The following is a 27,984-nucleotide window of genomic DNA, read 5'->3' as shown; positions in this document are numbered from 1 at the left end:
TCAAGAATTTTATGCCTCTGAGGAAAAAGTTCCAAGCCTTTGTCATCCAATGTAAAACATTCTGATGGTCTAAATCGCTTGGAGGCCAGAAAATAAGATGTCATACAAATCCTGACAGCTCAGGTAACCTTAATGGGTTTATAGACACCTAATACAAAACAGCATTTCTAGCTGGCAGACATAGGTGCACACCAGATCCACATCTCCTTCCCTCCTTTCTTTTATGTATTTTTTTTTCTTCTTGAGTGTCAACATTTCTGATAGTTTCTTGGCTTTGTTTTTCATAGAATCATAGAACCATAGGGTTAGAAGGGATCACAAGGGTCATCTAGTCCAGTGGTTCTCAATCAGGGGTACATGTACCCCAGGAGTATGAAGAGGTCTTCCAGAGGGTACATCAACATATCTAGATATTTGCCTAGTTTTACAACAAGCTACATAAAAAGCACTAGTGAAGTCAGTACAAATGAAAATTTCATACAGACAGTGACTTGTTTATATTGCTCTATATACTATACACTGAAATGTACGCACAATAGTTACATTCAAAATGATTTATTTTATAATTCTATGGTAAAAATGAGAAAGTAAGCCATTTTTCAGTAATAGTGTGCTGTGACACTTGTGTATTTTTATGTCTGGTTTTGTAAGCAGGTAGTTTTAAAGTGCAGTGAAATGTGGGTACCGAAGACAAATCAAACTCCTGAAAGGAGTACAGAGTTTGGAAAGGTTGAGAGGCACTGATCTAGTCTAACTCCCTGCCAAGAGGCAGGATTTGTTGTGTCTAAACATCCAAGGCAGATGGCTACCCAGCCTCTTTTTGAAAACCTCCAGTTAGGAAGTTTTTCCTGAGATTTAATCTAAATCTGTCATGCTGTAGGTTGAGCCCATTGCCTCTTGTCCTGCTCCACCCTCTGTGGCAAGAGAGAACAATTTTTCTCCATCTTCTTTATGGCAGTCTTTCAGGTATTTGAAGACTGCTATCGTGTCCCCTCTCAATCTCCTCTTTTCCAAACTAAACATACCCAGTTCCTCCAGCCTTTGCTCATATGGCTTACATTGGATCCCTTTGACCATCCTTGTTGCTTGTCGCTGGATCCTTTCCAGTTTCTCTACATCCTTTCCATATAGCAGTGATCAGAATTGGATACAGTACCCCAGTTCAGGCCTAACCAACACCGAGTAGAGCGGTATTATCACTTCCTGTGACTTGCATGCTATGCCTCTGTTAATGCAAGTCAAAATTACATTTGCATTTGCTTTTTTTTTTTCTTTTTCTTTGGGCAACAGCATCACATTGTTGACTCATGTTGAGATTGTGATCCACCAGAACTCCCAGATCCTTCTCAGCTGTGCTGCTGCCAAGCCAGTTATCCTGCATTCTGTATTGGTGCATTCAGTTTCCCTTCCCTAAGTGTAGCACCTTGCATTTCTCTTCATTGAATTTCATTTTGTTATCTATAGCCCAGTTCTCCAAGTTATCAAGATCCCTGTGAATTTAGTTCTATCCTCCAAAGTAGACACACATCCACAGTTTTGTGTCATCTGCAAATTTGATCAATATGCTCCCTATTCCTGCATCCAGATCATTAATAAAAATGTAAAATAATACCAGACCCAGAAGAGATCCCTGGAAGGACGTCACAAGTGGAGTTCCACAATCTGACGACATTCCATTAATAGTTACTCTTTGGTTTGTGGTTGTTTAACCAATTATGTTTCAAGTTAATGGTAGTTATACCGAGCCTGCATTTATCCAGCTTACTTATGAGACTGTCATGTGTGACTGTGTCAGAAACCTGGCTAAAGTCCAGGTATATTATGTCCACCACATTCCCCTTATCTACTAAACCAGTTACCTTATCAGTTACCAAGCTGGTTTGTCATAATTTGCACTTAGTAAATCCATGCTAGCTGCTAGTGAACATTCCTTCATCCTCCAGGTATTTGCAAATTTGAATCTTTTATACATTGCTATAGTAGCTTCCCAGGTATTGAGGTCAGGCTAACTGGTCTATAGTTCTCTGGCTCCTTCTTTTTCGAGGTGGGCACTACATTAGCCCTTCTCCAGTCTTCCAGCATTTCTCTTGTTATCTATGAGTTTACAAATATTATTGCCAGTGGCTCCAAGATTTCTTCAGCTAATTCCTTCAGCACTCTGGGGTGAATAGCATCAGGCCCTGCTTACTTGAATTCATTCAAATTAATCAGAAAGTCTCTGATGTGTTCTTTACTTATCCTGATCTGCATCCCTTCGCCCTTACTGTGTGTGATAACTTCACTAGTCATGTGGTCACATTTTTTTCTGTGAGAAGACTGAAGCAAAATTGGCATTGAGCAGCTCCACCTTATTTTCTATTACCAGCTCACCACCTCCATTGAGCAGCAGACCCACACCATTCCTGAAGTTTCTTTTTTGTCTGACATATTTGTAAAACCCCTTCTTGTTGTGTCTAACATTTCTTTCCAGCTGTAACTCATTCCTTGCCTTGGCTTTTCCTATTTTGTTCCTACACGCTCACTCTATTCCCATGTATGTTTCCTTACTGACATGTCCCTCCTTCCATTTCCTGCATGTGTCCCTTTTGGTTTTTAGAAAGCTTAAAAGCTCCTTGTGCCGCCACATTGGTCTCCTTTGGCTTTTCTTATCTTTTGTTTTTGTTTTGTTTTATGGTTTTTTTGGTAGGGGGCGTTGCAGGGTTGAGTCCCTCAGCCTATTCCCTTCCAAAGGCTCTACACCTGTCCAACAGGCCTTTCTGGACAAGGAGTCCTGGACATTGCTCCTTACTGTTTTGACCAATGGCGCTTCTGGGTAAGCTGGAGAAGGTTGCTACCGAGCAATAGAAGTACTCCCTCCCTCCCTCCCTCTCTCCCTCTCGGGGATAGAATTGTGTGGTGCCTGGCAGGGACCAAAGGATGAAGTCTGCTGTTATGAAGGTTAAGAAAAGATGTAGTGCCAGTGCTTAATTGCTGGCACAAATGAGCAGCTTCTGCAGAATAGACGGAGCTCAAAATGTTATGCAGGCAGCTTGCCTGCCTAGCCTGTGACCACTTGGCACCAGTGCTGTGGCAGAACCATCCAACCAAGTTGCAAGCAGGCAAAATGCCATCCATTCAGAGGGCTATGACTGTAGGCAGCCAGGTGACCGTCAGTTGTGGATGTGAATAGCAGGTTTTTTTATCCAGCAACAACAACAAAGCTCCTGCAGCTACATGTAGTATATTTTTGGCTCTTCTTAGCATAGCTTAGCATTGCATGGGGAACAAAAGGGTGAGAGGCATTCAAATGGAGTCCTCTACACCTTTTTGGCTCTGTCTGCCTGGATCCCATGATTGTGCAGACCCCTGGTTAAGAGGATTCATTATTGCTAATCCAGTTTATGGCTGGTTTAATAAAAACTAAAGAAAATATATTTTGGTTGTGTAGAACTAGTTTTAGTTTTCACAAGAAACAGTGATTTATTCTCTCTTTTTGACCTGGATGTTACATGATGGTTATTAAAAGGACCCAGGAGTGCTCCCTGTCATCATTATAGTCATTTATAAACTAAAATTTCTACTAATGGGTGTATAGGAACTCCCTCCTCACCCCCATTTTTAATTTCTTGAATGAATTTATTTTAGTGTTAAGTAAGTAGAGGCAGAGATTTCAACAGACGCTTCAGTGTCCTTGACTTTTGGCTTTCTACACAAGTCTTTCAGATGGACTGAAATAAATCTTGCACCCCAGCCAATGTACCATTGAATAGGTTGTCAAAGAAACATTTTCTTTTGAAGAGGGAGACTATACCGTTTCTGCCAAATAAAATCCCAAGAGAATTAATTAGAAAGCAAATTTAGCCTGGTTCAAAAATTACATATTGGGCAAATTCAGAGATGGCATGTAAGGTGGGGAAGTTTCAGTTTGGCAAATAAGTGAATCCAAAGTAACTTGATATAATGGATATGTTGTGAGTGAGGCCATGTCTACACTTACTGGAGATCGACACTGCTGTGATCGATGCAGCGGGGGCAAATTAGCGGGTCTGGTGAAGACCCGCTAAATCAACAGCAGAGTGCTCTCCGGTCGACTCCAGTAGTCCACCGGAATGAGAAGAGTAAAGTAAGTCATTGGGAGAGTGTCTACCATTGACGTAGCACCGTGGTAAGTCGATCTAAGCGACGTTGACTCTAGTTACATTATTCACGTAGCTGGAGTGGCATAACTTAGGTCAACTTGCCGCAGTAGCGTAGATAAGGCCGAAGTGGATGTAGACGCAAATGAAGGGGGAAGCTACATCAGTTAATGAGCTATCCTACAAACACTTAGGCATATGATTAACTTTAAGCAGATGAATAGTCCTGCCACTGACTACTCATGTGAGTAAAATTAATCACATAAAGGTTTGCAGGATCTGGCTTTAGACTCCTCGATTACATTGTTTACAGACTCACATGATTACAATTTTTACTAGTCTGTTGTAGAAAGTTCTCACTGGGGAATGTGCTAGTGAACTGTTTACATGTGTTTTTCCAAAAGTGTCATAGCTGCATGATTCTCATTCCTGGATCTTTCTTCAACAATGAGTATGTTGGAACTCACAAGCTCTTAAGGTTTTTTGGCCATGAAGATAGCGGTAGCCTGGAGTAGAACATGAGCCAGGCCCCTTCCAGTTGTGGCACAGCATCCTCCTGCCACCTATAAATACAGCTCTCCAGAGTTGCCATTCAAATGCTTTGATTGTATGAGAGACAATGGTCTGAGAAAGAAAAGCGGTTCAGTGCCTCGAGGTCAGTGATGTGGGCTTCATAGCAGCCACTTAGAGGACCAAGAGTGACTGGACCAGAATGTCAAATGTAATACTGTTACCCCGAATCACCACCTTCCTCTCTGAAGACATGAATGTAGGAGGGGAGGACTCAGAGGCACTGATATACTGCCATGTGTTAGGGACTTCATCCAAGGTGCATTGAGTAGCTTCTGGCCCTTTCTCATATATTTCCCTACATCATCCAGTGAGCTGATGCTAAGTACCACTTTGAAGCAGCAAGGCCCCAGGTGATGAGAAGCTAATGCTTGGCCTAGCTAGTGATAATGTCGGGCACTTAATTCATGAAGCTGCCTGCCTGGGCTTATGGGGGAGTGGAGGTTGGATCTGTACTGATGCAGACAATGATGGCACCGAGTAACCCAGTGGTCTTAGCCAACTCGAGCTTTTGCCAGTCTTGCGCTAAGCAACTAGGACCCAGGAATGAGAATCTTGCAAGACCATATCTTCAGAGAAGCAGAATTGCAAGATAAGTAATTTTCTGCCATCTGTTTTAAATAGGAATGTGTGTTATTTACCAGATAATATCTAAGCTGAAATAATTAAATGGCTCTTACTCTAGGTAAACAGGATCTGGTGTATAAATCAATAAGAAGGCCATCAATTCAAGAAAAGTATGGTAGCTGGATTGGAGCTGTATTGTAACACTCCTGGAATATAAGCTCTTAGCACAGTCACTGAGACTTTTGTTTTGTTGAGACAAGCGGATCTGCAAAAACAGTCAATACCCATCTATATTCTCAAGTAGTCCTAATCGACTACTTGTGTGTGTGGTGGGGAGGATTGTTAGCTAATCCTGTCAGTGTTGTTATCCAGTAACTGTGTAAATGTATTAATGCATTTATGTATTTTAATCATTACTTAAATATGTAACTCTCTCAGACAGGATTGAGACTGCATGTGGGCCTGCCACTGCTGTAGCTGCTTTGCCAAAACAGGGGGGGAAGGAGTCTGGATTGTTGCCATTTGGGCATTCCTCATGAGCACTAAATTAACAAACAACAAAGAATGTAAGAGTTTTTGGGCAAATACAAAAGTTAGATTCACTAAAAAGGGGAGTAGTTACGATGGAATTATGTATTTTTTTTTTAAATTTAACTAGTATTGCATATGCCTAGCATGCCCAGTTCAACACCCATTGAGGTTAATGGGAGTTTTCCATTGACTTCTGAGGGGGTATCTGATTAGGCCTGAAATGCCAGTGTATGTGAAAGCTGGGATGACCGATCTGATTCCTTGCTGACACATAGCTATTTTAATCATTCTGTATTGCATAGCAGTGCATTGTACCTACTCATGCTTTTAGATTGTAAACATTTTGAGTAGGGGTCTATTATTGATATGACACAGTTACTGTAGCATGCTACGTACTACTGCAATGCTATGTAGTTATGAGGTAACATGACTTGGCATTTGTTGTAGCCGCTCAAGTCAGCACAGTAGTGCAGTTTCTACAATTCTGCTTTTACACAAGGCAGTGAAATATGGTGTACGGGTAAGTGTAAGTGTTAAAAATATTATTCGCCTGCAGTGCTTGAATATCTTACACATTGCCTGATGGAGACTGGGACACGAGTGAAAGCTAGGAACTGAAAATTCGACCCGAGGACACTGGGGTGTAGCTCATAGGGCACAGACAACCACCAAAAGAAATGGCTGAGAGATGTCAATGGGGCCAGCATTTCACCGTATATCTGTGCCCTTTATCACAGTATTTACTGATTGTTATTCTGTTTAGCAGCCTGGGAGTTGTCTTGTAATCCCAGCTGCTTCTGGACCTACAAGGAATGGCCGTTGCCCAAAGTTGGGATTCCCTCCCCCCAATACAGACACTTCTCCAGGCCTTTGTTGCCTTGATGCAGGGAGACTGCAGTGTGCTCTATATGCGACTGCACCTTAAAATAATTTAGAAATGACAGCTAGTGCAGAAAGTGGCTTCCTACTTGCTACACTGCCATTATGTCGTGCTCTTTTATTTGAGCTGGCTGTCACTTAATTTTGGCGTAAAGTTTTTAAAATGTTAGTTTTTGACTTTAAGAGCCTCTTGATTATCTGAGATGCTACCTCTCTTTCTAAATTAATAGATAATTTGTGTGTTGGGGAAACTTTTGAAAGAAATCAATATAAAGAACTTCTTATAACTGAGGCGGTAAAGGCTTTGAATTTTTTCTGCATGGAAAGTGAGAAATTAGTGTTGTGAAAATTCAGTAGCAATAGGGCTTTTTCATGTCTTCTCATGCTAGCGTTTTCTGAGACTAGGAAAAATCCATGATCTAATTCAACAATAATGCTTGAGGAGGGAGGAAATCTTTGGAAGGTAAAACCATGTTAAGGGCCATTTTAATGTAATGCAGTAGGGATCAGGTTAAAACTGCTGGGATGTAGGTCTGATTATAATGTAACTGCAGCAGAAGAAAGGGAAACATTGGTGGCTGCCATTCACTTTGAACTGGGTGTGTGTGATTAATCAACACATATTCCAGTATACTTCTGTTTTTTCTTTCCAGTACATTATTTAATACTTCAGTCAGCCTGTGTATATTATAATTAACTTTGTACAATCCCCTAATGTTTTCTGTAAACGTCATATAAGACCAGGATATATACGAGAATATAAAAGTGGAGTTGCATGTTAACTTAGTTGTAGTCCTGTATTGTCTTATGCAGGAGAGCTGGATACCATAAATTGCGATTGGGTTTAGTTCCTCAAGCCACTGAGTCGAACTGTTGTCTAGTTTAATTCAGTGATTACCAAACCCCCCTAGCTGCTTCAGGAATAACAGCATTGACTCAGATTCTCTTTTAAACCCAGTTCTTTTCCAAAAAGGTGGTGACTACAACTCAATATTGTTGTACACAGTGAGAGAAGAAATCACTTCATCCACAAGTGAAATGCAAACACCTCTGGCGTGAAAGACGGCAACTCTCTAATATCCGCAGTGCTATACAGCAGAGTAGGATTGCAACTATCCTTTAGCAGAAAAGTCATTGATTGAATGGACGGAGAAACTGAATTCCACCCTAACTCATACAGGTGGCTCTTCCATGTCAGAATTAGTGTCCTGGTGGGGGAGGGATACCAACCTTTGCCTTTCTGATAGCTATACTGTACCTGTTCATGTATTAATTAGAGAGCTTTGGTCTCTAGGCTTTAATTATGTAGCCTTTCACAATCTTGCATGTCCAGCTTTTAGATTAAATGAAGCATAGTAATACTTCTTACAGCTCTTTGTGGAACTAGGGAGTTGATTTACGCTGAGTGGTTGAAGAGGATCCTGGTGTCTTGGTGGAGTTTTCCATAATACTGATTAATGCAAAGCCCATAGTTATTAGTAGTCCTTGGGTATTTACCGCTGATAAACAATTACTAAGGTTGGTTGTCTGTTATAAAAAAAATGTTTTTAAATCACAGCCTTATTATGACAAAAAATGAAAGTCACAACTTTCTCTTCTTTCCCCTTCTCCCACCCACCAAAATGTCACTGCACATATTGTGTTGGGAGGTGGGGGGCGGGAAATGAGGCAAAGAAAGTATCAGGAGCTGAAGAGAAGGATAAAGCTAGAAAGAGAATTGCTACTTTAAAGTCTGGTGGAACAGATCTTGATCCTCTTGCAAGGGACTAGTCTGCAGTAGTGGAGCCCTCCTTAGATCCCCTGCAGGGGGTAAGAATATAGCAACATCTTCACCTGGCAGCTGAGAGCCCCCCCCTGCTGGAGCCGCCCACAAAAGCAGATTCTTCCTCCCAGGAGAGGTGCTGAGAAGTTGGAAATTGTGGTGCACAAAGCAATGGAATCTGTGACTTTCTAGATAAGCAACCAGCTTTAATAATCACTACATCTTACTGCGTCTGTGCAACCTGGAGCTGTATCCATCTTTCAAATATCATTCTCTGTTTTAAAGTATTTAAAAGCTTTAAGGAAATGCTGTCAGATAGAAATTTAGTCAGTTTTAAAAGGTTAGTTTAAAGTATTTTTAGATATTACACCTACTCCCAATGATCTTAGCCATTTTTGTAGATTTTCCACTCACATTTTCTTATTTCTTAAATATTTTTCTCTTCCATGTTGCTGTGGAGAAGACCTGCTCAAAGAGGGGAAAGTGTAGTGGCAAGATCCACTGACGTTCAGTATAGTTAGGATATAGTTATTTGAAAAACAAGTCCAGCTTAAAGTTACTAGTGATGTCTCTCTTAGAGTGACTATTTACACAGGCCTGTCTAAGGAATTGGATTTAGTCAGTCAAAATTACTACTCCAAAAACGAAACTTTTGGGCTTAGCGGTAAATTCATACTACGGTTTGCGAGTTACTTAAGGAATAGTGTTCAGAACATTTCCATTAGAGTCAAAAGGCATTAAAAATAGTGGGCACATCAAGGATCTATTCTTGGGTTTCTCTTTTCTATTTCTGTTGTTAACCTTCCAGCTCCAATGTGTTTTCTCCTCTTTGCATATATATGCCATTGATAGTGTTGTCTTACAGTGGCTCATCCTTGCTGGAGGCATAGTTCTTTTCCAGTGACTTGAGTTGAAGTGAAATGAAAACCAAATACATGATTTTTTGGTTCACCTCCCAGACTATAGAAACGGATGCTCTCATTAATGATTAACACAATAGCTGGTGGCTCAAAGTAGATTTGGGAGAGACCTTTGGGATATCTCCCTCCTTGAACAACTACTGACTCAATGATTTTCTGTGCTAACACTAGTCACTTTAGCATACATTTTTGAATTCCAATTTAAGTGGTATTTCAGATTACATCTTTCCCTTCACCTGTATTTCTAAGAACAATATGGATGCAAATAATAGATACAATAAGACTTTGTGACATTATTGTTGTTTTAGTAGTATTAGTTTATAGCACCCAGTATCATAGGTACAATATTGGTTTTGTAATGCTCCTCTGTTACAAATGTTGAGCAAACTGTACATGGGTCTCTAATACATTTAAGATTTTCTAAAGTCAGTTTACCTATTAAATGGTCACATAATTAGGAACCAGTTGAGCTCCTTTTTAACATCCAAGAGAGTCTTGCTTTTTTTACTTCAATAGATGTTGACTCAGGCTGATCATATTGTTACATTTGTAGTTTTCAGTATTGTTAACATATTTCTAAATGATTACAAAATGTTTCCTCTTTTCATTGCACTATGCATTTTTTAGCCTGGATTTGAATGGGACAGTGACAAAAAAAGAATATAAATGTTATGAATGAAATCATAATTTTTGCTCTGGGCATTTTCCTATTAAGTGAATGTCTTTTAAAAGAAACAGAAGGGTATTTTTAGTATAGGTATTCCTATAACTTGAGAACGATGTATTTTTACACTACAGAAATATAAACACTAAATAAACATTACCAGATGCTATTTTCAAGTGCCAATGGTGGCCACAAATCTGAAAGGAAAGCTGATCTTTTCTCTTGCCATTCTGGATAAATATTATAGGGAGGTGTTGTTTTTTTTTTATTTGATTTTGTTTAAGTGTACCGGAGTCTCAAGGACCCTATGCACATCTGTGATGCATTTTGACTGTCAGAAACACCTGTTTGTTCTACTGTCATAGCTACAAATGCAACACTTGCCAGCGATCAGTATACTTGTGATATAGTAATTTCCACCTATATTAAGAATAAGAAGCAAATGTGAAAACTCAAGAGTTGTGTGGTGACTGTTGGTGACCACTCTTTTGTTGAAAGTAGTAGATAACTGTGTGGATTTTATTGATAGGTTACTTGCGCCATATAACTTTTACATGTATATAACTTCAGATTGTATTTTTTCCTCTTATTTGTGTGCTTTATTCAGAATGTGCAGCAAATATTATTTTTGTGCTATTTTTTTCTTTCCTATTTTCACTGACTTCAGTTGTGTGTGTTTCCTTTAGAGATTCGAGCTCAACTGATAGAGCAGCAGAAATGTCTGGAGCAGCAAACTGAAATGAGGGTGCAGCTTCTTCAGGACCTGCAGGATTTTTTCCGCAAGAAAGCAGAAATAGAGACAGAATATTCCCGCAATCTAGAAAAATTAGCAGAAAGGTTCATGGCAAAAACAAGAAGTACAAAGGACCATCAACAGTACAAGTAAGAGAGGTTCTCATACTCAAACTCAATTCACTTTCCAGTGTTAGAAGTGGTTTAGGTTATTTATTTTGTCAAAGGTCCAAATACTGTGTAATCAGTCATCTCTCTTGCATTTGGTCCCACTAACTTGTGGTACTGTTAAATTAGTGACTGTTCATGGCAGACTGATACAATCTCTTGAAATTTAAATTGCACAAATATTATCGTGTGAAAAGAACTTGGTGGGAAAACAAAATGTAATACACAGCTGGAAGAGATGCACAGCATTGGATATGCAAAACTGTGTGCTGATTGTTGTAATGTAGTTTTCAGAATTTGACAGTCTCATAATAAAGGCTGATCAGCCTTCCAAGAAGAGCTAGGAAGAGGTAAAAAAGGACAGAAGTGGAGGGAAACTTGTATGTATGTATGTATGTATTTTTACATATGGACTTTGCTGCTATCCTTAGAAACAAGGAAGAGTCATATTTCATACATGGCAAATGGTTGTATATGAATGTGCACAGACTACAGTAACTTTTGTGCACTGCAGAGCTGGTCAGATACTATTTGTCAAATTTATTTGGTACGTTTTGCAAAATATTTCATAAAAATTATTTGTTGAAATATTCTCGTCTATATATTTGCCCAACTTACAGAGCTGGTTCAATAATTCATGAATATATTAATTTTGTTTATTACATGTATATATAAAACCAAATTAGCTCATTCAAACCATTTTGCAATTAATCAGAATATTGGTGAATGATCAAAGACAATGCATAACAGCCAATGGCTGAAAGCTGATTCTAGATCAATTCACACTGAAAATAAGGAGCAAATTCTTAACAGTGAGGGACAAGGCCTGAAACTACTTATCAAGGGATGTGGTAGATTCTCTAATTCATTGTTGCAGTGCTTGCAATTATATCCCTTGAAGCATGTGATTATTTATGAATTGCAGCAAGAAAAAGAAAAAAAAATGCCAGGCCCTGTCTACTCTAGAAAGGATTTGTTGGTATAGTTATACTGGCAAAGTCTCCTAGTGTAGAAGCCGTGTAGACCAGCAAAAGGGTTCTTTTGCAGTAAAGTTTCTTCCAGTTTCCCCAAACAAAATAAGCTATGCCTGCAAAAGGACTTTTCCCCCCAATATAACTGTATCTACACTATAGGGTTGCTGATAAGTGGACCCCTGAGGCCACACCCCCTGATCTGCCTCTTCACCCCAAGGCCCCACCCTCTTCTCTGCCTCTTTCCCCAAGGCCCCACCCCATTGTACACTCCTCTTCCCCCCTGTTGCTTGGCGGATCGTCTCAAGAAGCCTGCCTGCAGATAGAAGGCAGCCCCAGCTGAGCATGGGCTGGGACAGATTAATGAGCCAGCACCTCTCCCTGCCCAACAGTAACCGGACTTTTGATTCATCTGCCATTTAGGGTTGCTGGGTCCCCTTTTCAACCAGACTTTCCGGTCGAAAATGGGCACCTGGCAACACTAAATGGCACCCAGACACAGAAGCCAAAAACCAGTCTGTCTGGGTGGCAACTAGGGTTGCCAACCTTCCCGGATTGACCGGGGGTCTCCCAGAATCGGTATTGATCTCCCATGGGCTACTGAAACCAATCCAGGAGATTTTAATAGGGTGCTAGAAGTCCAGTCGGTGGGGGTGATGCAGCAGGGCTAAGGCAGGCTCCCTACCTGCCCTGGCTCTGTGCAGTCCCCGGAAGCAGCCAGCACGTCCCTCTAGCTCTTAAGTGGAGAGGTGGCTCGGAGGTCCTTGTGCACTGACCCCGCCCCGAGCGCCGACTCCACAGCTCCCTTTGACCAGGAACCGTGGCCAGTGGGAGCTGGGGGGTGGGGGTGCGCCTGCAGGTAAGGGCAGCGTGCACAGCCGCCTGACCGCCCCTGAGCCTAGGAGCCAGACATGCCAGTCACTTCCAGGAGCCGCCCGAGGTAAGTGCTGCCTGGCCGGAGCCCGCACCCCTCACCCCCTCCCGCAACCAAACTCCCTCCCAGAGCCCGCACCCCGCCACACCTCAACCTCTCCTGCACCCTAACCCCCGGCCCATCTCCTCACTCCCTCCCTCCCACACCCAGACTCCCTCACAGAGCCTGCATCACCTCCCAACCTCCAGCCCTGAGCCCCCCTCTCACCCAAACTCCCTCCTGCACCCCAATCCTCTTCCCCAGGCTTAGCCCAGACCCTCCTCCCACACTCCAAACCCCCTAGCCCAGACCCCACACCCCCTCCCACACACCAACTCCCTGCCCCAACCCGGTGAAATTGAGTGAAGGTGGGGGAGGGAGGAGGGATGGAGTGAGCGGGGGCGGGGCAAGGGTGTTTGGGTTTGTGGGATTAGACAGTTGGCAACACTACTACACTAGGGCTTTTACCAGCACAGAAATGTCTGCTATAGGTGTGATTGTTCTTGACACTGTAACCAATATAACTATGCCAGCAAAAGTTTTAAATATAGACCAGGCCTCTGTTTCTAGCACTCATGGTTGTAGAGGAAAACTTGAATCTAAACATTCAAACACCAAAAGGCAAATAAAAAGACTCTTTTAAAAAATATCATTACTTGTAAAGCAGTGCCACATCTTTTTGGGATCATGATTTTTGCATTCTTGGGGATTGGCATTTTATCTTTAAATCAGGATTGGATGTCTTCCTAAAAGACATGCTGTAGCTCAACGAGAAATTATGATTTTGACGAAGGAATTACAGGGTGAGGTTCTGTGGTCTGTGTTCTGCAGAAGAACAAACTAGATGAATATAGTGGTCACTTCTGACTTTAAAATATATGAATTAGCAGGATATTTTTAAACTATCTGGCTGAAGATCTTTGTAAGTGAATTTAATGTAGTTCACCTACATTGTCAACTATACATGAGGATTCTGTGTACTCTTTGGCAACTCAGACCTAAATCCTGCATGGGAGGGCCTCTGATTTTTGCAATACCAACTTCTGCATCAAACTGAAAATATTGTGGTAGCTTCAAGCAAACTAAGTGGTGGTGTTTAGTGAATAAATATGAAAATGAATAATATAATTAGTACAGGAATCCTGGTGTTAATATTGTAATAAATAGTATTTACTTTATATTGTCCCCATATCTTCAATATGCCACATACTTTTGTAGTGACAAAAACAACTTTTGTTATATAAATTTGTCAAGGACAAAGCTGGAGGTTTTACAACTGGGTAGTGCCAGTTGAGGCTTTTGCATGTAACTTCTTTCCCTTCTGCGCTTGGGAAGCACCAAAATTAAAAGTTATGGGGTAACTAGAACTCCTCCTACCCTCCTCCAGCAACCCTTGACAGCAGCCTGACTTATAAATTGTTCTCTAGATGGTTTCCTAGTTAACACTCCATTGAGATGAATGGGGCAGTTCATCACACTCAGAACTGTTTGCAGACTCTCATACACGGCACTTTATCAGTTGCATTTGGTTCATGTCAGGAAAGTTTTCTTTGCAACTAGAAATGGGATAGCCTGAATATTCTAGATTCATAAGATAAAATCCTGGTTCCACTGAAGTAAATGGCAACACTTCCATTGAATGTCAGTGGAGACAGAATTTCACGCATATATTTTAAAGCTAGGGACCACAATGATAATCTAGTAGGAGCTCCATCATAATACAGGCCATAAGATTTCAGTGTGGTAGTAATTTCTGCATCAAGCCAAGAAGCTCAGTACACCTTCTTGAGCTTACACTGTGATATCCCCAGCAAGCCAGTTTGCCTAATGGCCAAATGCCTGTGCTTTGCTTTCTCCCTGAGGGTTATGAACAACAGTATAATGTCACCAGTTACAACTTACCCCACAGCTCTTTCTAAGCAAGCACCTTTATTCTTAAGGTAAAAACATTACAGAGAAAATCTACTTAAAAAAAAAAAAGATTTAAACACACAAAGTATGCCAGGAGTCACTCACCAGTCTTATGGGGTCCTATTAGATCAAAGTTTTTCCAACCCATTGGCAAGGGTTGGAGCTCCCCTTGGACAGAAGGTCCTGTCCATTTGCTGGATCAGAAAGAAGTCAGTGTCAGTTCAATCTCTTCCTTTTATACCAAAAGCCCTTTCTTTGTCGTCTTGTCTCTGGAAAAGCCAGCTTGAAGCAGTATATGAAAACCACTGTGGGGTGGGAGTGGTACCTCTCTAGAGTAGTTTAGTCTCAGTGACTTGCCTTAGTCACCCTCCACTGTTTTTAGTTCCTGAAGGAGCTGTGGTAACCATCCCCTATGGAATAGAACACAGTTACACATAAACCATTCATAGATTAACACTATATGCACTTTGACAGTAACTACCAAGGAAAGTGGTGGATTTTCCATTTCTTGAAGTCTTCAGATAAAGACTGGATGCCTTTCTGGAAGATATGCTTTATTCAAACAAAAATTGTTGCACGCAGTTCAGAGATCATTCGATGAAATTCTATAGCCTGTGTTGTACAGGAGGTTAGAATAGATTCATAATGGCAAATATCCCCAATGGCAAGAGACTCAAACACTAGATGGGGAGGGCTCTGAGTTACTACAGAGAATTCTTTCCCAGGTATCTGGTTTGTGGGTCTTGCCCATATGCTCAAGGTCTAACTGATCGCCATATTTGGGGTTGGGAAGGAATTTTCCCCCCAGTTCAGATTGGCAGAGACCCTGGGGGGTGGGGAGATTCGCCTTCCTATGCAGCATGAGGCACAGGTCACTTGCAAGTTTACATTAGTGTAAAGGTGGATTCTCTGTAACTTGAAGTCTTTAAACTATGATTTGAGGACTTCAGTAACTCAGCCAGAGGTTATGGGTCTATTACAGGAGTGGGTGGGTGAGGTTCTGTGGTCTGCACTGTGCAGGAGGTCCCTTCCAGCCTTTAAGGCTATGCGGCTATAGATTCCAAGGCCAGAAGGGACCATTGTGATCATCTAGCCTGACCTTCTGTATAACACTGGCCATGGAACTGTCCCAAAATAATTCGTAAAGCATAGCTTTAAAAAAAAATCCTCTCTTGATTTAACAATTCTTCTTTGAGTGATTGCTCATATCCATTCCAATAGGTGTGTGTGCATGCACGATAGTCGGAAGTTTTTTACCCTAGCGGTACCCGTCGGGTCAGCTGTGGAGCCCACTGGAGTGGTGTCTTTATGGCGGTGTATTTAGGTCCCTGTCGACCCCCTGCTTGCTCAATTCCTTCTTACCATCAGTGACTGTCATTGGAGCAACTGGTCTCTTGCTTTAGCAAGTGCTTCCTAGTTGTTATCCTTCACTATCTTAGTCAGTCAGTTAGTTAGTTCATTAGTATGTTTCATTTGGGGGGTTCCCCCCCTATATTTTTTCCTCGTTGCTGGGGCATGCTGCAGCCCCAAGGGTTCAAGCTGTGCGATAGATGTGGTAAGCCTGTGCCCAGAGGGGATCTGCACGCCACTTGTCTGAAGTGCCTGGAAGACGGTCATTTGTAGGACAAGTGCACCATCTGTAGAGGCTTCAAGCCCAGCACTAAGAGGGAGAGAGACGATCACCTCAAGCTCCTCTTGATGGAGTCCGCTCTCCGGCCACAACCAGCTGAAGAGCCGGCACAGGCAACCTCAGGGCACAGCGCACCGGCCTTGGTGCGGGACACCTTGACACCGAGGAAGGGCTCACATAAGGAACATCAGCACAGTTTCCCTGCGTGGAAGGCTGGCTCATCGGTGCGGCACTGATCACAATCCCCGGTGCCACATAAGAAGAAGGCGGCGGAACGGGGCCGCTCTTCCACAAGAAGAGCGAACAGGACTCCAGCAGGGTGCATCCCACGTTGGGACACCAGAAGGCTGGTTTGTTGGTCCCAGCACTGTCAACTCCAGCCTCAAGGGGAGGTCCGTCAAGTCCGGTGCTGGTGGACTCTCTGGTCCAGGAATTGTTGGAGGAGGACGTAGACCTCCCCTCTACACCGGACACTTTCGAGGCTGCGCAAGGATTTAATTGCCATGACAGCAAAGTCCCCCACCTGCTATTCCCGTGCACTGGCTCAGGTGCAGGCGGCGCAAGCCCCGGCTGCTGCACCGCTTCTGACACCTTCTGCGGCTCTGTCGGTGGCACCGATGGCAGCACCTCCTATCTGGCACCGGGGCAAGCCCACCATGATGCGGTGTCATTCCCCATTGCTGCAGTACCACGTCCTGGCACTGTCAGGATCTACCCCTCCCTGGTCAGGCTCGGACTATTCATCGGAGTCAGAGGCAGAGTTCATAGATACTAAGGTCAGAAGGGACCGTTATGATCATATAGTCTGACCTCCTGCACAACGCAGGCCACAGAATTTCACCCATCCACTCCTGTGTAAAACCTCTCACCTATGTAGAGTTGTACGTGTCCCGACGCAGCTGATACCAGTTGAGATCCTGGCACTGGTCTCGGCACCGTAGGGTGGAGGAACACTCGGTACTGATGGTGTCCTGGCCTCCTCAGTGGCAGGGAACAGTACAATGGTCCTTTTGGACACCTTGGGCCTACCGCCAGGGCCCAGGGCATGGTTCCAGAGCAGCATCGGTGGTCTCCATTGCCCGTGCCCCTCCTTTTGCGACATCTGTTGCCCCTGATCAGTCCACCACAAGGTTCAGACATTGGGCCTCCTGCATCAAGCGCATGGTCAGGGACACCTACGCCGGCACTTCCTGTACTACCAGTAGCAGCGATGATGGGTGTCCCTGAGCAAGTCACCAGGAAGACCCCGTCCCACCTCACGCCTCTTCTTCTTCCTCGCTGGGCAAGGCAGTGGCGGGCACTACCACGTCCCTTCCAGCGATGGACATGAAAGCACACCAGGACCCCCTTAGGAGGGTGACCTAGAACCTCAACATGATGACAGAGGAAGTGGTGGAAGACTTGGACCCAATGGTGGACATACTCACCCCAAAGGGTTCCTCCAAGGTGGCACTGCCTCTTATAAAAACCATTCAGAATGCCATGAAGGTACTCTGGCAAACCCCAGCTTCTATACCACCAACGGCCAGGGGAGTAGAGAGGCGTTACTTTGTCCCTCAGAAGGGGTATGAGCACCTCTTCACCCTCCCCAACCCAGGACCTTGGTAGTGGACGCACCAAACCACAAAGAGCAGCGGGGGCAGCTGAGGCCCGTCCCTAAGAAGCTGGACCTCTTCAGTCAAAAGGTGTCCCGGTTCCAAAGCATCAAGGGCATCATCATCAGCCTCCACCGATTCCCAACTACCATGGCCAGAAACTGCATGAAGCCTCTAGGGCATATGGCAGCCTGCACATATGTAGTGCAGGTTGCGCCTTCGCCCGCTCCAGGCTTGGTTGGGGAGGATATACAGACCCAGCCGGGACTCTCTGGATAGACTGGTTACCCTTCTGCCCAAGCTTCTTGAATCCCTCAGCTGGTGGCTATAACCTCAGGTGATCTGTGCGCCTTCGCCAAACCTCAGCCTTCACTGTCGCTTGTCACGGACGCATCAGAGGCGGGCTGGGGAATGCACCTGGGCAGTATCAAACTCAAAGCATGTGGTCACAAACAGAACTGTGGCCTCATATCAACATCAGGGAGCTGAGAGCGGTTCACCTGGCTTGCCAGACGTTCCGGGCCCATCTTCAGGGCAAATGTGAATCAGTACTGATGGACAAAACCACAGCGATGTTCTATATAAACAGACAGGGAGTCACCTATTGGAATGAACATGAGCAATCACTCGAAGAAGAAAAGATGGTTACCCACTTTTCATAACTGTTCTTCGAGATGTGTTGTTCCATGTCCATTCCAAATCCCGCCCTCCTCCCCTCTGTTGGAGTATTCCGGCAAGAAGGATCTGACAAGTGGCGGGTCAACAGGGACGTATATACAATGTCATAAAGGCGCCACTCCAGGGGGCTTCACAGCTGACCCAACGGGTACCACTAGGGTAAAAAACTTCAGCTGATCATGCACGCAGCACGTGCACACACCTATTGGAATGGACATGAGCAACACATCTCGAAGAACAACAGTTACAAAAGGTAGGTAACCGTCTTTTGTTGGTGATGAAGAATCTACTACGATCCTTGGTAAATTGTTCCAGTGGTTTAAAATGTATGCCTTATTTCTAATCTGAATTTGTCTAGCTTCAACTTCCAGACACTGGATTATGTTATACCTTTCTCTGCTAATTTGAAGAGCACATTATTAAATATTTGTTCCCCATGTAGATACTTATCAATTGTAATCAAGTTACGCTTAACCATTTCTTTGTTAAACTAAATAGATTGGGCTTTGAGCCTGTCACTGTAAGGCAGGTTTTCTAATCCTTTAATCATTCTCATGGCGTTTCTCTGAACCCTCTCCAATTTATTAACATCCTTCTTGAATTGTGGGCACCAGAACTGGACACAGTCTTCCAGCTGCTGTTGCACCAGTGCCAAATAGATAAAATAACCTCTCTACTCCTACTTGAGATTCCCCGGTTTATGCACCCTGTGATCGTGTTTGTCACACTGAGAGCTCATATTCAGCTGATTATCCACCAGGCCCACAAAATCTTTTTCAAATTCAGTGCTTCCCAGGATAGAGTCCCCCATCTTATAAGAATGGCCTACGTTCTTTGTTCCTGGATGTATACATCTACATTTAGCAATATTAAAACACGCATTGTTTGCTTGCGCCCAGTTTACCAAAACATCCAGATTGCTCTGAATCAGTAAGTTGTCCTCTATTTATCACTCCCACAATTTTTATGTCAACTAGGTGATCTAATGGTCCCTACTGGCCTTAAAATCTATGAAATATATTCTACAATGTTTTAATATGCTCCTGGTGCACAGAAGGAGAAGTTACAGAAAATTGCTACTGCTCAGGCTTGGCAGGTAACACTGAAACTGAAATATCAGAGTCCACCACAAGGACTGTTTGCAAGAATTTTTTTAACTAATATTTTATACTAGATGTTAAGGATTGGGGGGAGCCAGAAATCTCAAGAATGTGGTTTTTAGGTCATTAAGTAATTTATTTTGGCATTTTTAATAAAAGGTTTCATAAACTATATGTGATTTAAGTACTCAGACTGGGGTGGAAAGAGTCTGTAATGGAAACACAGAGATGCTGAACTACTGAAAAACAGCCCTGTCATATCAGCGGCCCTCATACTATATCACCGCAATTGACAATGTTACATGAATATTAGTAATCAAATGGAATTTATGAATGCAGATCAGAGTTAGGAGACGCATACTGTTACGGACATTTTTAAAACTGTCACAATTAAATTTATTACAGTGAACAGTATTTTGATAGACAAGCACACCTATGATTTCTTTCTTATAAAGTATTTCGACTATGCTTATTGGGCAAGATTTTCAGTGCTAAGAGAAATAATTAGTACAACTCTTTTGCAATGACCTGTATAGATTCTGAATGTTATATATTGTCCATCTGTGAGCAACTGCAAACTTTGTGTCAAGTTTTTGATATTTGCAGATAGGTTGTAATGATATGAATTATTTAGTTTTTCTATTTGTGCCTCATGGGGCTTGTAAAACATGTCTTAAAATACTATGTAAAGCTTGACTAACCAAATATATTCCAAGAAAGGATTGACTGACTGTTCAGAAACAGATTTAGGTCCAAATCCAGTTTACTTTATTCACAAGAGTAACCCTGTTGACTTCTGTGGGACTACTTGCATGGATAAAGGGATCAGAACTTGACTTCCAGCATTTATCCTGGCACATACATGTGCATTCTTTCTTTACAGAGATCAGTTGTTGTTTAATTTAAATTAAACTTAAATTGTTGGGTTCATGTTTATGTATATCTGATGGAGGATGGGTGTGGCAAGGAGATGTTTCTAATATGTTAATTATGTAACATATATACTCTTTAGGAAAGACCAGAATCTCTTATCTCCAGTGAATTGTTGGTACTTACTCCTAAACCAAGTGAGAAGAGAAAGCAAAGACCATGCAACTTTGAGCGATATCTATCTGAACAACGTTATCATGCGCTTCATGCAGATAAGTGAGGATTCCACCAGAATGTTCAAAAAGGTAATATATATCATGTTGAATTTCAGTTACCATTGAAAGGCAAGTGTCTAAGAGGTAGAATTTTAAGGGAAGATTCAGCAGTCTAGTAACATAATCTGCTTTAGCATATTAATTGATTTTTCATGGCAATTTTCACAGGGAAAATTTTTACTACGAATGTAGTGGGGAACGTACTATCTGATGGTGACCTCAGGAACTGAACTGCTTTAAATTCAGGAGGTGAGGAAGAAGCCCCATTCTTTGCTCAAAAGTGTATTGTGAAGTCAGGCAGGAAGGAAAAAACAGTTCAACCTAGAAGTGACAAAAGAATATTGTTGGATTATTTGTAGAAATGCTGTATGGCCATGGTGGTTCTTCATGTACATGCAGCTGTGTATTCCACTTAGCTGTGTGGGCACCCAACTCATCAGAGCCGGATAATTTTGCCTAACAGTACTCATAAAGGGGCAGCGCTTGTGCTTCGTGCCATAGTTCCTCCTTTGGATATATGAGGCACTGCTGCCTCAACCCCCACCCCTCAGTTCCTTCTTACCACCAGTGGCTGGAGTTGGAGCTCTGTGTGGTTTTCACCTCACAATCCCTCTATTTCTTAATGACTTTTCTAGTTGTATTTAGTTAATTTACACTGTTAGTATCATATTAGTGTTAGTTTAAGTTATTTCCCTGATGATGCCCTCAGCATGGTTTAAACATTGTCCGTCATATGGGAACCAATCCCCAACAATGATCCACGCACACGTGGTGCTTACCGTGCTTAGGGGAAGCCCACATCAAGGAGCAATGTTGGATTTGCAGATTGTTCACCAAACGAATTCAGGTGGCGAGTAATCTTTGTGTAAGCCGCACCTGCTTGAACAGGCTGTTCGGCCTGCTTCGGCACTGAGGTACTCGTCAGATCAGAGGTTGCTCTCGGGCTCTGAGAGTGCTGCCATTTCGTGCTCTGGAACTGGTGCCTCTCCAAAGACACATGGAGGAGTCATTCCCTCTTGAGTGCCCCGAGGAAAAAGCCAGTACAGGTTGCATAGTGATTCATCTGCCTCCTCCAGAAGAAGCATGTATCAGCACGGTGTGAATGCCGGCACGTGGAATGGTGTAGGTCCAGTCAATAATTCCCTGATACCAGGCGGTGAGGTCAGAGACCATTGACTCCAGTTTCGGCCCTGGGGCTTCCATTGAGTCTGGTACCAGCAAGGATGATGCAGCACTGGCTGTTTCTGCATCAACAGTGTATTAGGCAGCAATGAACCTCCTCTCCCTTCGTGTTCCAGCCTCTCCCTTGGTCCAGGACTTTGCCAGTACTGCATCATTTATAGCTCCGTTGGCTGAGTGGCCCACTGAACCTGTGGGTCTGTTGGTATCATACCTCAATGTTACCCTTACACAGTCAGTGGAAGTGGGGCTGAGGCCAGGCTCGGCACAAGGGACCTCCTCAGTACCAGGAACTTTTTCAGCACCCCTGCTGTCAGCTTTATTTTCATCCCAAGACAATTCTATGGTGCTTGGCTCTTCCTCTCCTTCAGTACCAGAGGATTTCAAGAAGCACCAGAACCTTTTGCGGTGCATGGCTGCTTTCTTGAGTATTCAAGGAGAGTTCCTGGAGGAGAACACGTTGGATATCCTGCAGCTGTCTGCCCTTGGAGAGGTGTCCTCCCTATTAACAGTGAACTCCTAGAGCCTGCTAAGATTCTCTGGAGTATGCTGGCTTTGGTACCACCTGTAGCAAAGCACATGGAAAAATCACTACCTTGTTCCAGTGCAGGGATTTGTGGGTTTTTACTCCCATCCAGCCCCAAATTCCTTGGACATAACCATGGTGAACAATAGAGCTTGGCAGGGCAGATTTACATGCACTCCCAAGAATAAGGATGCTAAATTAATGGACCTGATGGGTAGGAAGATTCACACCACCTCCTCCTTGTATATGTGGTTTGACAACCAGAAGGTATTGCTGTCCAAGTACAACATTGTCAATTGGACAGCTAAGTCTAAGTTTGCAGGTTTTCTGACTTCCTTGTGCTGTCAGTTTAGCTTCCCATACCCTTTCCTCTTCATCCCAACCTACTCAGACAGACTCCTGGTTGCACCTTGCATCCCATGCTCAGCTCACTGGATCTCATGGCGTGGCTGCATAATGGCTGAATAAGAAGGAAATGCGGTGTTTGGTGGCTGTTCAACAAGTCCTACTCAACAGTAGAAAGTCCTCTACCTGAATGGCCTATTCAGTGAAATGGAAGCAGTTTTTAGGATGGTTCTTGATCCATGGAGTTCAGCTGATGCTGGCTTCTGTTCAGGACATCTTGCAGTATTTGCTGCACCTTCAGTCATTGGGCCTTGCGCATATCTCATTGACAGTAAAGTATTTAAGGGTGGCAATTTTGCAACAGAAAAGCTTCAAAAACAGACTCCAACGAGAAACTGCTGAGCTCGAATTAATATGCAAACTAGATACCATTAACTTGGGTTTGAATAGAGACTGAGAGTGGCTGGGTCATTACACATATTAAATCTATTTCCCCATGTTAAGTATCCTCACACCTTCTTGTCAACTGTGTAAATGGGCCATCTTGATTATCATTACTAAAGTTTTTTTCTCCTGCTGATAATAGCTCATCTTAACTAATTAGCCGCTCACAGTTTGTATGGCAACTTCCAACTTCTCTGTATATGTGTGTGTGTGTGTATATATATATACATACTTACTGTATGTTCCATTCTATGCATCCGATGAAGTGCGCTGTAGCCCACAAAAGCTTATGCTCTAATAAATTTGTTAGTCTCTAAGGTGCCACAAGTACTCCTGTTCTTTTTGAGTATAACTAAAGTGTGTGGTTTTAGTAGGAAGAACACAGGAAGATGGACACAGTAGTTCCAAAATGAAATAGCTGGTATCAGTCAATATCTGTGGGGCAGACTTTTTGTTCTGCAATATAAACCACAAGTCTTCCCTGGATAGGAGGCACTTCTTACTTATAATAAAAGCATGTCGTGTAGTTGTAGCCATGTCGGTCCCAGGATATTAGAGAGATAAGGTGAGTGAAGTAATGTCTTTTATTGGACCAATTTTTGAAAGCTTGTCTCTCTCTCCAACAGAAGTTGGTCCAATAAAAGATATTACCTCACCCACCTTGCCTGTCTTCTAATACGAGGAAACACAGCAATTAGACTGCATATATCTAAAGATATATCTTGATAACAAATCATGCTTTAACTAAATAACTTGTATCATACAGCAGCTTTTCGTTTACTCTTAATACACCTTATTTTCCTGTTAAGTCCTCCAATGTTTTTGTTTGGTAAGGGAGACTGAAAATAAGCATGTGATCTCTTCCCAATTTAATTAAAGTAAGTCCTCCTTTTATTCATGCTTTTACCACAGTTGCACAATTAATTCTGTGACACTGACAAACATAAAAAAACCTACAGAAAATAGAATGGAATAATTAGATTAAATCTGTCTCTAGGCCTCGATCTGGCTCCCTGATTTCAAAGCCTTCTCAGTCTAGGCTGCAGCCGTTGGTTTATATGTCTTCTTTCTAAGCAGAAGTTCATACAGGTAGGGTCCGATTAGTGCTTCAGGTACACTGACGTTTATTCATTTTTCAGCAGCAATATCCGGCATTACATGATTTTAATGTCCTTTTAGATCATAGAAAGTTCAAGGTAGTTTTACCTTATCAACTATAATCTTTCAGTTTAAATGCTTTAGAGATACCCAGTTATAGCATTTTGTGCCCAAAGTTACAAGAGCATATTACTTGAAGTGTTTGGGCCCATGAGCCTCGCTTCTTTGTCAAGAGAAAAATTAGGACAGTCCTAGAGAACAGAAAGAAACAAATCAAGAGAAGTAAAAGATGGAAAACTCTTGAGGAGCTTTAAACAATATATATGGCTTGGAAACATTCAGTTGTGTACATAGCTTATGGTATGTTGCAGATTTGTTTACTATAATGAGATGATAGCCCAGTGGTTTGAGCATTGGCCTGCTAAACCCAGGGTTGTGAGTTCAATCCTTGAGGAGGCCATTTAGGGATCTGGGGCAAAAATTGGGGGAGTGCTCCTGCTTTGAGCAAGGGGTTGGACTAGATGACCTCCTGAGGTCCCTTCCAACCCTATATTCTTTGATTCTATGATACTCAGTACTATTCAGGATCACATGGAGACAGCCTGTGTTTGAACTTGAAGAAATGGGCCTTGTAAAAACAACAGAACTATTTTTTCAGCTAAGAACGTCATGTCCTAGAAGTCTTTCCTTGTTTGTTTAGGCTTTATATTGCTCTTTCATAACAAGAGACATCAAGCAGCTGTCCCTGGACTAGTCTCCAGGCCCCAGTGGCAGTCCACCTGAAGTGTACTAATGTGAAGATGCTATGTGAGAAGCTATAAAAACAAATACACCTAGAAATCAAGTCAGTACTAGCTGAACACTCATCTGTTGAAACAACAGAAGAGAAGAATCCATCCATAACAAAAGATAAGAACTCGGGCCTTTAATGTTAGAAGCCCTGGTCCCAAAGAGCCCTGCTTATCCTATATCCAGATCTAATACACAGGGACATTTAAATTAAGCCTTCTCCACAGAGGTTTGCTCCCTTCCTTATTCAGTCTTAGGTCTGGTGTACACTGAAAAGTTACATTGCTATAGCTACATCTCTCAGGGGTGTGAAAAATCCACACCCCTGAGAGACATTGCGAAGCCGACCTAACCCCCAGTTTAGACAGCACTAGGTCAAGAGAATAATTCTTCTTGACCTAGCTAATGCCTTTCAGGGGGGTGGATTGCCTATAGCAATGGTAGAACCCCTCCTATTGATGTAGTGAATATCCACACTGAAGTGCTCGTAAACTTTAAGGTCAAAAGGGATCATCGTGATCATCTAGTCTGACCTTCTGCACATTGCAGGTTACAGAACTTCATCCACCCTCTCCTGTAATAGACCCCTAACCTCTGGCTGAGTTACTGAAGTCCTCAAATTGTGATTTAAAGACTTCAAGTTACAGAGAATTCACCATTTACACTAGTTTAAACCTACAAGTGACCCGTGCCCCATGTTGCGGAGGAAAGTGAAAACCCCCCCAGGGTCTCTACCAATCTGACTCAGGGGAAAATTCCTTCCCAACCTCAAATATGGCAATCAGCTAGACCCTGAGCATGTGGGCAACACCCACCAGGCAGATACCTGGGAAAGAATTATCTGTAGTAACTCAGAGCCTGCCCCTTTTAATGGCCTGTGTCGAGTCATTGGGGATTTTTGCTACTGGCATTCGCCGATTGTCCATATGCCATTGTAGGCAGTCCCATCATACCATCCCTTCCAAAAACTTATCAAACTCAGTCTTGAAACCAGTTAGGTTTTTGCCCCCACTGCTCCCCTTGGAAGACTGTTCCAGAACTTCACTCCTCTGATGGTTAGAAATCTTCACCTAATTTCAAGCCTAAACTTGTTGATAGCCAATTTATATCCATTTGTTCTTGGGTCCACATTGGTGCTTAACTTAACTAACTCCTCTCTCTCCCTTGTATTTATTCCTCTGATGTATTTAGAGAGAGCAATCATCTCTCTCTTCAGCCTTCTTTTGGTTAGGCTTAACAAGCCAAGCTCTTTGCCTTCTCTCATAAGACAGGTTTTCCATTCCTCAGATCATCCTAGTAGCCCTTCTCTGTACCTGTTCCAGTTTGAATTCATCTTTCTTAAGCTTGGGAGACCACAATTGCACACACTGTTCCAGATAAGGTCTCACCAGTGCCTTGTACAATGGTACTGACACTTTCCTGTCTCTACTGGAAATACAGTGCTATAGGGCCACAGCTGTGCCACTGTAGCTTTTTAAGTATACACACAGCCTTAATTTATTAGTGGAGATTCTGCTGCAGCTTCCCTTTAGACAAAATAGTAACGGTTACTAGAATAATTGTGTATTATGGGAAGTGCAGTGTCTTCCAGGCACACTAACATCATTTTTTTCCTCAGACTGTTATTTCCAGGAACTGATTCCACTGCAGATTATCTCCTTTTTGTCTGGTATCATCTTGTATGTTTCTGCCACTTTTTCAATGAGGTCAAAAGCAGCATTTTTTTTCTATACTTAGTTCTTTCTCAGGCAGAGAAGGGAAGGGAAATTCAGGAGACCTCTTTAAAAAGCTTTAAGACCCAAAATGCCTAAAAAGTGCAAATAAAGAAGTATTTCAAGAGGAAACTCTGGAAATGATACTTATAAAGTCAAGGGATGATCTAGCATCAGAAAACTTATTTGCACATTTGGGGGGAGGCTTGTGGGGAGGGGGGGACATCCTGTTCCAAAAGTATTAAGTCCTGATTATGAAACTGATCTCTTTTTTTTCCTGTCTAGGTTTTCAGGGTCAAAATTGGGTTAGTTTAATCTAATTCAGTATTGCCTACTCTCACTATACGATCATGATTCTAGCAATTTTGGGAGGTGTTTTTTTACCTGTCTTATGAAAACGTGATGAAAGACTGCCAACTCCTGAATTTTACCTTCTTCAAAATGGCCACTGTCGTCTTTTTACTGTCAATGGGTCTGTTATGAGCTGGGTGAAAACCTGTTATGGATTGAACTAAAACCATATTCACCCTGATGTGTGAACGTGCCCTTCACTGAAGATAGTTGAAGAAAATAGAGGGGGCATACCTAAAACAAGTCCTAATAGAATCTGCCCAGAAACTAGCACCAGGTGGGCAGAGGGTTCCACTGGGTATTGTGACCAAGTGTGGGAGGGGAGGTAGGTGGGAGAACACACACACACTGGGAACAGACAGCTCAGATAGAGGGGCAGGGCAAGAGTGAATAACAAAAAAAAAAAAAAAAAAAAAAGCCAAGCACAGCTTGAGTACAGTGTGAGTTGGGAAAAAAAGAGAGAACTTTTGAGTTTGTTGGCTGAACAGGCTTGGGGCTCTAAGCTAACAAATTGCTCCTTTTGTTCTTGGTTTCTCCTGCATTTGGAGAAGCAGGACTTTGTACATTCTTGTAAATAAACAAGATTGCATAAGAGAGAATACCAGACTCCATCAATTTCTACTCCCAACTGGTACGTTCCCAGGGCCCCAGAATTTGACTAGCCACTTCGGTTGAAAAGGGAAACAGGT

General features: G+C 42.6%; 1 protein-coding gene across 3 annotated transcripts in view; it reads left to right on the top strand.

Annotated features, from left to right (window-relative positions):
* SRGAP1 (SLIT-ROBO Rho GTPase activating protein 1) overlaps nt 1-27,984 on the top strand; it is a 233,176-nt gene that overhangs the window by 102,119 nt on the left and 103,073 nt on the right. For all 3 annotated transcript variants that reach the window (XM_084641787.1, XM_084641786.1, XM_084641788.1), the window contains exons 2-3: nt 10,695-10,890; nt 20,719-20,881. In XM_084641787.1, the coding sequence (XP_084497913.1) occupies nt 10,695-10,890; nt 20,719-20,881 (359 nt within the window). The remainder of the gene's footprint in view (nt 1-10,694; nt 10,891-20,718; nt 20,882-27,984) is intronic.

This window comes from Lepidochelys olivacea (assembly GCF_965140295.1).
Source record: "Lepidochelys olivacea isolate rLepOli2 genome assembly, chromosome: 1".
NCBI classification, from domain to species: Eukaryota; Metazoa; Chordata; order Testudines; family Cheloniidae; genus Lepidochelys; species Lepidochelys olivacea.
Note: the sequence above shows the minus strand (reverse complement) of the source record. Positions and strands in the feature narration are given on the sequence as shown.